This window comes from Canis lupus, chromosome 21, assembly GCF_048164855.1.
Source record: "Canis lupus baileyi chromosome 21, mCanLup2.hap1, whole genome shotgun sequence".
NCBI lineage: Eukaryota > Metazoa > Chordata > Mammalia > Carnivora > Canidae > Canis > Canis lupus.
In genome coordinates, this window is record NC_132858.1 from 33030952 (window position 1) to 33042678 (window position 11727).

An 11727-nucleotide genomic window follows, 5' to 3' on the forward strand; every position below is an offset into this window, starting at 1 on the left:
TTTAAAATCCTCCATTATCTCTTTTGACATTTGAAGCATCTTTAAATTTGTAATCACATTATACAAATGTCAAAGTTGATTTTATACAATTTTATACACTATCAACTTAGGCTTTCAGAGATGTCTGTTGTAAACTCTATTCAAAGTAAAAATGAGTTTAGATATATTCAAGAACATATCTTCATATTTATGCCACATCTGAGACTTACAAAGTGAATAATTATCAGTCATGTAGTCCTATGCTTTCTTCTACTTGCTCAACGCTGAGGAGTTTTTAGTTTTTTTCAGCTCTGAGTTCATTCTCATGCTGCATTGTTTTCTAATATCACGGTTCTGTATTTCTAAGAATTACTAACTTTCTCCTATGCTTACATACCTTCTTTCAAGATTCTAAAATAAATACATCTTTGTCCTTTCACCATCTTGAATATTTTATATTATTATAATGAAAAATTATTTGAAGACAATAGACAACCAGTATTTTGCAATGCATAATAAAAAATGATTTACAGAGATTTCTCTTTTTTTTTTCCAATGGAGAAATCCTATCATTTGTCTTAAGCAAGACATTTTATGAACCGTTAAAATGTGCCTCAACACAGAATCTAAAGTTTTACTTGAGCAGAGTTTCAGAACTTCTGTTTCTTTAAATGTGTATATTTTTTGCTACCGTTTCTCTTGTGCTAGATCAGAGTGGATGATCATATCATCAGGACAGAACAAGGCCTTCTACTGCGCAGCCTACAGCGGAAGGATTCAGGCAATTACCTCTGCCACGCTGTGGAGCATGGCTTCATGCAAACTCTCCTTAAAGTGACCCTGGAAGTCATTGACACAGAGCATTTGGAGGAACTTCTTCATAAAGATGATGATGGAGATGGCTCGAAGACCAAAGAAATATCTAACAGCATGACACCTAGCCAGAAGGTCTGGTACAGAGACTTCATGCAGCTCATCAACCACCCCAACCTGAACACAATGGATGAGTTCTGTGAACAAGTGTGGAAAAGGGACCGAAAACAACGTCGGCAAAGGCCGGGGCATACCCAAGGGAACAGTAACAAATGGAAGCACTTACAGGAAAATAAGAAAGGTAGGAACAGGCGGACCCACGAATTTGAGAGGGCACCCAGGAGTGTCTGAGCTGCATTACCTCTGGAAACCTCAAACAAGTAGAAACTTGCCTAGACAATAACTGGAAAAAATGCAATATACATGAACTTTTTTCATGGCATTATGTGGATGTTTACAATGGTGGGAAATGCATCTGAGTTCCCCCAATTATAAATTAAGTCCATGAGTAACTTTGCTAACAGGCTTTCCTCCTAATACCAACACCTAATAGAGGTCAGGTGAACGCAGATGTTCACTTTAGCAGACTTAATGTTTCCTATGAGATTTCATTGTACAGGTTTCACTTTCTTCTTTGCCTGAGAAATAAAAATGTCATTTGCCATGTTGCCATCTAAAGAAGAAAAACTGCATCAGCAAAGCCATTTTATTGAACTGAAAGTTTAAAATAAACTGCATGGATTTATGAAGCTGATGAATATTCCAAAATAGCGTTGGATTCAAGGATATTTTTTGTCTACCAGCACTCATGTTTATATGTACTGGAGGAGTAAAATGATACTGAATGAAATGGTCTGTGGAAATATAAAAAACATAAACCATCCATCATCCAGAAGAAAAATGGAATACACTGATCTACTACTGATGTCTTCTTTCAGCTTTGATCTAAAGATGTATTTTATTAAAACTATAATTTAAATGTACCATGACAAATATGCAGTAAAAATTAGCTCTTTTCTAAGCTAGAGTAGGTTTTTGTCTTACAATTATTGTGCTATATAGTTTTTGTTTTAAAAACTCCAACCGCGTGCTGCTTTTTTCTGACATTGTGTTTTTAGTTCTGCAAGAGGGATAGCCGATATTGTTCAAGAAACACATAAGCATCATTTACTATTAATTCCTAAACTCTGGATATAAATTATGCTTTATTTCTCTGAGGAATTCAGATAACACCTTCCCCTTCTTTAAGTATAATCAAAGATTAATTTTAACTTGCATAATGTTCCTAGAAAGAACAGAGCATTTAACCAGCAAAGTAAAAAGAAACAAATTGATTTGTTAAATGCCTTGTGTTGTACCTAATGGATCAATGAGGAGAAAGAGAACTGCATATTTATGAAAATAATGAGCATTGTTTTAATATAACATTAACAGAAAATCTCTTAATTCTATGCTTGAAAACCTGCATGATATTTGAGATATATAAAAACTCTCAGGATTCCTTTAGGAATTACATCTGTGTCACTTAAATTCAAAAAAGAGAGAGAGAAAGAGATTGGTAATATTCAGAGCATCCTAAAAGCAGATTTCCCAATTCTGTTTACACCTGTATCAGCTATCTTTTATCTCACCTTGTTTAAAACACATGGTTTGTTTCATGTTGATGGGAGTGACTTTTATACAAACTGTTTTCGAGGACACAACTCACACTTAAAACATGTAAAGCCCTTTGTTTCCTGCAACAACTTATAAAATAAGGTAAAAGATGATCAATAAAGGACTTGCCTTGTTCCTTGTCCTACCATGATTCCTTGAGAATCAACAACTTCAAGGTATATAAGACCTTCAGCATTATGGTATTTTCTCTTCCACGCACTCACCTTTCCAGGAATCCCTCCCGAGATCCTTCATCATGCACAAAAATGCAAAGGAAACATCTTGCTAATTAATAAAAGCGGCATTGGAATTCTAACTCTAGCTGTCTTGGGATTTTAATTAACTCAGCATTATTTTCTCACCTCAGACTACAGTGAATTTTTTTAAAAATTCTCAGCTGAAATATTTCACAGATGGAAGCTCATGTTTCAATTTTAGTGATTTGAATAAACAATTTGTTGATGCCTATTTCAAATGAAAGCCTAAAAATATTCTACATCCAATTTTAGGCTCCATTGATGAATACAGCGTTACTTTTAGAATTACATCTTTAAATGGTATTTGAATTTTAGGTTATCTGAAGGACATATTTCTGTAGAGAAAAAGAAATGTTCAAAATACTAATGAAAGAACAAAGACTACTCCAAAAATAGGTAATTTTTCTATTTTCACAGAGTATCTTCACTGTGCTGAAATTTGGTGTTGCATTTCCTTCTAAATTCGCAGCCATAACTGATTTATTTGCAGTAACAGAAGTATCTTATTATTATTATTATTAGTCCTCGAAAATAATGAATTTGAAGGGATAGAGGTTGTTCGATAACTTTAGGGATGCCTTCCAATATCTGGAGGCTTTTTGTGTAACATTATGAAAAGCCCAAAGAAAGGAAGCCTAGACTTCAATTAAAAGAAACAAACCAAACAAATCTACTGGCATGCCTCTATAAACCATCAGGTCTAAGTTTTCAAAGAAAATTATAGTTATAACTTACAGGTAGAAACTCTTCTTGCTGTCATACTCTGCCAATGTGTATTGAGGGGGACAGTTTGCATGAAAAATGATTAACGTCCCATTTAATTTAGTTTTAATAGACTTTGGTATATGCATGTAGCATCAGAGTTGCAACTTTGTTAAGAGACTCATGTGACCATAAGCAAGTTATGACCGCAATCTGAAGGTTGGAGAAAGGTACATTGCAGCAGAGAAATTATGGCCCAGTTGAAATCCAATGTAAAATGTAAATGCATGTCAATGCACACTCAATGCTACTTTTATGTACTATTTAGTGATCTTCAGTGGTATGTGTTTAATATTTTTGCTACCTACACATTAGGCAAAAGATGTAAATAATCCTGAGAAGAGGAAGGACAGTAAACTGCACCTTTTTATAGGTGCTCCATTAGTGTGTTCTACATCATCCTAAAATGCGAGATTTCCCCACACAGGTGACAAGGTGGTTTATGTGCTATTTAAGGGCAGAGAGTGTGTGCCCATTCAATAAGCATGTTTTTTTGCCAGGTAGTACATATGTTCCATATCTGTATTTATCCCTGCATTTCAGATGGGAACTAGAAAACTGGAGAGACAAATGTAATGAAACTGCTGCTGTAAATTATTCCTTTTAGCATGTATTAAGTTGCTAAATACACATTTCTTCAAAATATTTGAATTCAGATGTCTTTACTGTTCCCTGTAGCATATGGTGTCAAGGAATATGAAGTTTAGAAAATGTTGAGAACCAGAGTCAGGTTGCTACATAGCAGATTTCTTCATTCTAGTCAGTCTATATCTGTGGTGATGATGTGCATTTTGATACCCTTTAGGTTAAATATTATTTTTGTCATGCCTAAAAGAAGGAAATTTAGGGACAAAATTCGATAATGTGTCATTATCATGATTAGTTTGGTTTCCTTCAAGATCTACAAAGATGCCCAACAAGTGTTACTGAAATTGCCTGTCCTTAAAGTTATAAGGAACACTTTATTAAGTGATTCATATAACATTTTGAAATCTTTGCTTTATGAATTCATTTTAAAGGCACAGGTTGCATTCAAACTTTAATGGAAATTATCCAATTTAATGACTTCAAAGACAAACTTAACAAACAGGATTCAACATCATCTTATTGTGTTATAACAATGTGTTAGATAAAAACTGGCCTAATGCCGAAGGCATCCATGGTTTTTGTTTTAACTTTGTAATAATTCAAGTCATTGCTAGTGTTTGCAAAATACATGTTTTCATAAAAAAGAAAACATTGTTTTTCCCAAAGTTTGCAAAGTTTGCCTATTAGTTTATCTGATTTCTAACAATTTTCTTATGCTAGTTGAATAAAGAAACACTTTTTGAAAAGTTAGTGTACTAAGAGGGCCTACGAATGAAGAGGGAATGAAGCCACATAAATGGTACAGCCATTTTCACAGTCAACCTGACCAAACAAAACAGCTTGGTTTTTATTTCAAACATGCAAACACACACAGGCAAAGGCAGACGTACTAAATTGTGCCCAAGGAAAGAAAGTAATGATTTTCATATAAAGAGATAGGGCTCTAGATGCTTTGAGCTTTAGAACTAGACTCCTACCTGTTCAATTAAATTATATTGATAGGTCTTGTGTGTCTATTACGTGCTAGGCACTGGTGGTGCTGAGGACAGTAAAACAACTTGCCATCATCTTACCTGGCAGGTCTTCCCTGATTCTTCCATCTCCAGGTGAAACTAACCACCTTCTCTGCACTAAGTCTGTGCCCTGTGTATACTTCTTATTGCCACACTTATCAAAAAGGTGTAATTTCTTTGTTTACGCCCCCATCCCTTTCTAGACTGTAAGCTCCTTGAGGGCAGGGTTTGTATCTAATTTATCTCACCCCCCGCCCCAGTACCTGAAATGATGGCTGGCGCCGGGAGAAGTTCAGTAAGTCGTCGTTGGAGAGAACCAGGTCACCATGTGATGAGCGTCACATACAAACTCAAAAGTGTTAGGGGGTCAATGAGGAAGGAATTAATTTAAAGAGATCATGAAAAGCTTCAGAGCATAAGGGACATACAATTTAGGAATTGAAATATAAAATAAACTTGCTCAGATGAAGTAAAAAGAGCAATCTGGGCAGAAAAAAATAAGGCAGATGGAGGAGAGGTGTGGAAAAATGCTTTCATTGTGGGAACAGGTACTCCACATAGAGTATGGAGTTCATAAAGAAAAGTAAAATATCCCACTATTAGGAATCCAAATGGAGCATTTGTTTTATTTTTCCTAGGCTTTGGTTTATTTCCCTCTCTTTGTACCCCACATTCTCATCCCTGGCACATGGTATCATTAATTCTGCTTCTTCCTACCCCCTACCCCTTTTTGCTCTCCCTCCCTAAGTTTGCTCTTAAATGTTGATCTCATTTATCTTTACTTAGCTGGAGTCATAGCACTTGACATTTTCAAACTAATCTTCATGCCATAATCCCCTTTCTAGTTCAACCAACCTTACTTTTATGCAATTTGTAATTCCACAGATGAACACCTGGAAGCAGATAGCTTTGTCAGGCCACTCTAACACAGCTCAAATGAAAGGTTCCCTTATATGTCACCTCCTTCAGCATTGCCCCACTCATCTGGTATTAGACTGCTTGGACACAAGCCCAACATTGCCTTGCTAAGTAATAGGGTGGCCCACAAACAAGACTTCATCAAAGATGGTGTTAAGCTATGAAGCCTGTGCTTATTCGGTGAATACCCTAGATGGAGTATTTATGGCTAAACAATGATGCAGTTGAGGTTAGTACACGTAGTTGACTCCGTGTACTAGGCAAAGACTCCGAAGTTTAAGAACCAAAAGAAAAAGAAAAATATTAAGAAAATGAGGGGCTTAGCTGCATCTTGAAATTGTCACCTGAGCACCACCATTATATTAGACTGTCAAGTTTTTTCTCATATAACAAAAGATTGTATTTTCTCTTAATCTAAACACAATACTTGTAGACACACTGTTTATTTATATAGTTCCGAAGCAAAAGTTTTCATAAATGTGTTTAAGTCATCCCAATTTGGGTGATTATGAAGTCTCAACTTCATCCTCTCTTTGTAAATCTCACTGAAGCATTAGACCTCAAGTAAATACAGCTTTAAAAAAAAAATCCATCATTTGTGTAGCTCACTTCTTCAAGTTTTGATTGTTTTGTTGATGACTAATTCCAGAGAAACTTAAACTGTTTTAAACAAAGTTGTATGTCTAAAATCAAACACCTTTTCCACTTTAGGATTTTTTTTATTACACCTCAATTTTTAGGAGGTTTGCATCCTTGAATTTCAATAAAAGAGTGACACTTTCATTAGTCCTAAAATATTTTTGGTTTTTTGTTCACTGTTTTAAATTGCTGATAAATGTCAACAAATTAATATAGGTCTCATATAAACCATTTGATAAATTCTACTTGAATTTATGTACTGACTAAAAATGGTAAAATACGTTTCAAATTTGCATTGTTGGCATCTACCAACTACAAAAATAATGCTTATTTTCTTCTTTGCACTACTTTTGACCCTAATAGTAGTTTGTTGAAATTAGCTATGTTTAATTTGGTTGAGGAAGCAGGTTAAATTATTGCTTAGTGAATATTAATACAGCATCAGAAATACAAACTGGCATACATATGGAAAAATGTACTATCAAGGAGTACACTGATTTCTTAAAATTATAAAATATATTTACTCAGAAGAGTTTGAGTAAACATTCATCTAAGCTTATTATATTTTAACCAAAATAATAGTCTAGTTATTTAGAAACATGCCATCATTAAGATGTTTCCTTTAACTTATTCTTAACTTCTCTAGAACTTACAAAAAAAAAAAAAAACCAACAAATTCCCTAGGTTACAAAATCTCTAATCATTTAAAAAGCAACATATGCTGTTTCCCCCAGTGGAGATTGGAATATAATTTGTAATTGTTTCCATACTAGTTTCTTTCTAAGCTCCTGATGTCATTAGACGGTGTTTATTAAAATTATTCATATAAGGGAGCTCTATATTCATTACTGAGAAGTAACATTCTTGAACTTAAGGGAAATGTTTATACATTTTTATAATATCTGATTGATATCAGCACATATTAAATCTAAGTTCAAACTATAATATATTGAATCTATACTATAATTTAATACTTTAATACTTAATAAAATCAATATAAGCAGAAGCATAGGGCATTAGTAAGGCCTTACTAAAGCTACTGCTTGGTAATGGTAATGTTACATTTTTTATATCCCTTTATAATGTTCAAGGTATTTTTGTGATCTCATTCGATTCTCCTTATAGGAAGTAGGAAAAAAAAAAGTTTCCCAACTTTGTAGGAAAGAAAAAGTACGAGTGGCTTACTTAGATCTAACACTTAGCAAACTTTAAATCCCTGATTACAATCTTGTTTTTGATCCAATTAGAACAAAAATTTTATCACCACATTAAGTCATATAGTGAAAATAATCTATTAGACTTTTAATGAATTGCCAATGCAGTATGTGCATCATTTTGGTTTAGGTCATCTAAAAACAAGGTACATCCAATGAAACAATTTATTGACTTGGGCTCTTGGTGACATAAGATATTAGTACAGAAAATGAATGAACCAATGAAAAGTTGGTCAAGTGTTCAGTTATGAAACACTAGAATTGCTGTCTGTAATTCACTTTCTCTAGCAAAAAGACTTCAAAGAAAAAATGTTGGTTTCTTCATGCATCTTTCTTAAATATTTGAAATGAAGCAATAAAAGGGAGACTATTCTAATTGATACAAGATATTGTCTTCACATATTTGACTACATAAACAAATAAGAAAAAAAAACTTTTTGGAATCATATATGCATTTACAAAGTCTGCTTTTACAGATGAAAAATATTTGTTAGAAAATACCTCAAGTTTTGAATAACAATTCAAAGTAAATAATTACCTTTACAATAATTTAGCATATCAAGAGTAATATCCCATAATTATTGGCATCTAAATAAAAATGTTAAAATTCTGGCATTTTAAAAAATATATAACTAGATCAACCTTATAAGTACTTTTCATTGACCTGTTGATTCTTGGTATATAGCAATTACCAATGCCTATGTCAACAGATGCCAAAAGAAATCCTATATAGATTCTCATTTTCACAGTAGTAATTATAATCATCCGATGTATATACATATTCAACTTAAGTATGTAACAATGTTTTAAATAAGTTATATTTTTACTTGGTGCATACATCTAGATTATTTAATTTAAAATTAATTACTGCTACTATTAGTGCATGTATCTGGATAATTTAAAATTACTGTTACCATTAAATTACTATGGCTTTTAGAATACTGATTTCCACAATTCTCTTCCATCTCCTACAGTATCTGGCACATCTCTCTTTCCAATTAACAGTCCTTCTTGCAAAATTCAGGGTCCTCCCAGCAACCCAGCTAACACCTTGATTCCACAGGTAATTGACCTATTTCTCCAATCCATCTTCAGTCATCAGCCAGAAATCAGGAAGGTTTTAACAGCATGTAGAAAATAAAAGTTCAAGAAGTGACATCAGCTCTGGGCAAATAGAGGAAAATAAAACAGTTTCAAAAATATAAGTCATTATTGTAAACATGATTTAAGTCTTAGAAGATGAAGGTGTGAATGGAATCAGGGAATACCTCTTTCATAAGGCAAAATAAACCACCAAGTGGTGACCTTAGAGGTGAACAGACCTGGTTTGAATGCAAGTTCCATCTACTTGGTGATCTCTTTTATGCCCCCCACCCCCAGGTTTCAGTCCTCCATCTGTAAAATAGATACTACTTCATCTGTGTAGGAGTGATGATGTAGTATCTCTTATCCCCATAGAAGTGGGATAATAATTAACATTGATATTCAACACTGCTGGTAGTGATATATATTCACTTTTACCCATGTCTGTCTTGATAATGGTGAGAAAAAAAAGATTTTCTTTCATGTTAAAAAAAAAAAAAACCTGGGGATCCCTGGGTGGCGCAGCGGTTTGGCGCCTGCCTTTGGCCCAGGGCGCGATCCTGGAGACCCGGGATCGAATCCCACATCGGGCTCCCGGAGCATGGAGCCTGCTTCTCCCTCTGCCTGTGTCTCTGCTTCTCTCTCTCTCTGTGACTATCATAAATAAATAAAAATTTTAAAAAAAACTGCTCTTGATTATATCTATTGCCACCCTGTCTAGACGTTGTATCCCTCTGCTTGTTGTCTTGGTTTCTTATATCTATAGTTTTGCCCTTTTTCCAGTTTAAAGTAATAATTGTAAAAATAACAGTAATTTCCCTCCCTCCTATCATTCACCTAAACACTTTTCTACTTGACTTTTCCTATGAAACCTCTCACAGGAACTGCTAAGAGGTTCCCAGTTAAAGAACTTAATGTGCTTGAATTTTATCCTCTCATAAAACATCATTAAATTAAGATATCATCACATTTATCTCAATTTTTCAACTAGGTCAGCTTTTAGTTTCTAATTTTTAGAACCCCTATCTGCCGTTATCACCCCAAAGGATATATCCTAAAGGTGATTTAGCCAGTTGTTCTGTACTAAGTAATCACTGGTGTGTGTGTGTAGAACACACAATTTCCAAAGTTAGCATGTTCAAGCTTGAAAAGAAGACATTTCTGCATGCAATACTTCATAAACAATCTTCCAGAAAGCAAAATCATTCTTTTGATATAAGTATATTACATAAAGATCTTAAGATACTGTCTAAGCAATTGCAACTGCTGATGAAGAACTTTCAAAAATAGGATCAAATGTAGAAAATAGTATAGAAGAAATTATATTTCTCATGCTAAGATATAATTTAAAGGAAGAAACTCTGAGAACAGGCATTTATTCATAGTCTTTCAAGAACACATGAGAAAGAACACTACCATAATTCACACCTAGAAAGATAATAATTTATGCAAAATCACTTCCTTTAAAAAGTAGAGATGAAAAGAGACATGACACTTCAAAACCCTGCCAAGCTAAGGATAAACATCAGAAATAAACCATATGTGTTGTGGGAGGCAAATCCACAAAGAAACTGTTAGGCAAAAATAAGACCAAACTATGACATGATCCAGATGTTCACTAATACAAAGGTCTCAGCAAAATCTGACAGACTTCAAGGTCTGGTAGGAAAGAATAAAAGTTCCGAAAGTGTGAACACTGATTGGCTTCAATTATTTGGTAATTCTTTTTAAATAATTGCCTTTTGTTTGAAGTATTGTTGTCTTTCAGCTTTAACTATCTTGGAAATTGATAAAAAGCAGCATCAAGAGATGAAATAACAGTGCAGGCTTTGAAGTAGAATTATTCCATTCGTAGGAATTTTAAGAGACCATGTGGACTGGGTCCCCAGGAAAGGCTACTGTGTATGTTAGACAAACTGGAAGGAGGAAAAAAGAATAAGAGCTGTCCAAAAGTTTTATACTGTAACAGCCGAAAGAGCATTAAGGTCAAACTCAATGAAGCAGTATATATATTCATGATAGCACTGGAGAGAACTTTCAGAGAAAATCGAACTGGATTTCCTTTTATACATTAAATCTAGGTCTGCTTTCTGGGTATCTGGCAGGATCCGGGTTTCTCGGTGCTTCTGATCAGTCCTGCTATGCTTAAATATCTTGCACTGAATACAACACAACTCACCTTGTGCACAGCTTTTGCTTATTGGCTGCGCGACGACATAATTAACATTAAGGGATTAGAAGAGAGTGCTTAACGACTAGAAATATTAGGAACATAGGAGCAGAAAGATCTCAAATGCTATGAGAGTTGGAAGAAAGACTAGTGGCTGGGACAGACAAGGGAAGAAAGTACTTTGATCTTCAAAGGAAGGAAAAGCATAAAGGAACACAGGGATCATCTCTTTTATTAACAAAGCAAAAGCCTGTGTTCCTGTCTTCTTCCTCTTTTTATCCTTCTGGAGATCCCATCACTGTGTGCTACTGATCTCTGTTGGTCCTTGCTACTCCGAACATGTGGTGGAAGTGTAGACTACTGATAGCAACAGCACCTGGGAGCTTATCAGAACTACAGACACCTGAGGCCCCTCGTAGAACTATGGAATTGGAACTAGCATTTTAGCTCAGACCCCAAATGATTTGTGTCTACATTAATGTCTGAACAGCCGTTCTCTAAGTGACTCATTCCTGTAGATTTGGATCTCCTTTCCTTAAGGACACACATATAGACCGAACGGTCTACTATATACTATGGCTAATCTCTCAAGACTTCCCTGACCCACGTAGGCTTTCTCCTGTCTGAATCCTAAG

General features: G+C 34.6%; 1 protein-coding gene across 17 annotated transcripts in view; it reads left to right on the top strand.

The window, feature by feature from the left end:
• SEMA3A (semaphorin 3A) overlaps positions 1–4112 on the top strand; it is a 454397-nt gene extending 450285 nt beyond the window's left edge. For all 17 annotated transcript variants that reach the window (XM_072791326.1, XM_072791328.1, XM_072791327.1 and 14 more), the window contains one exon: positions 688–4112. In XM_072791326.1, the coding sequence (XP_072647427.1) occupies positions 688–1143 (456 nt within the window). In that variant the 3' untranslated portion in view covers positions 1144–4112. The remainder of the gene's footprint in view (positions 1–687) is intronic.
• Positions 4113–11727: the final 7615 nt, after the last annotated feature.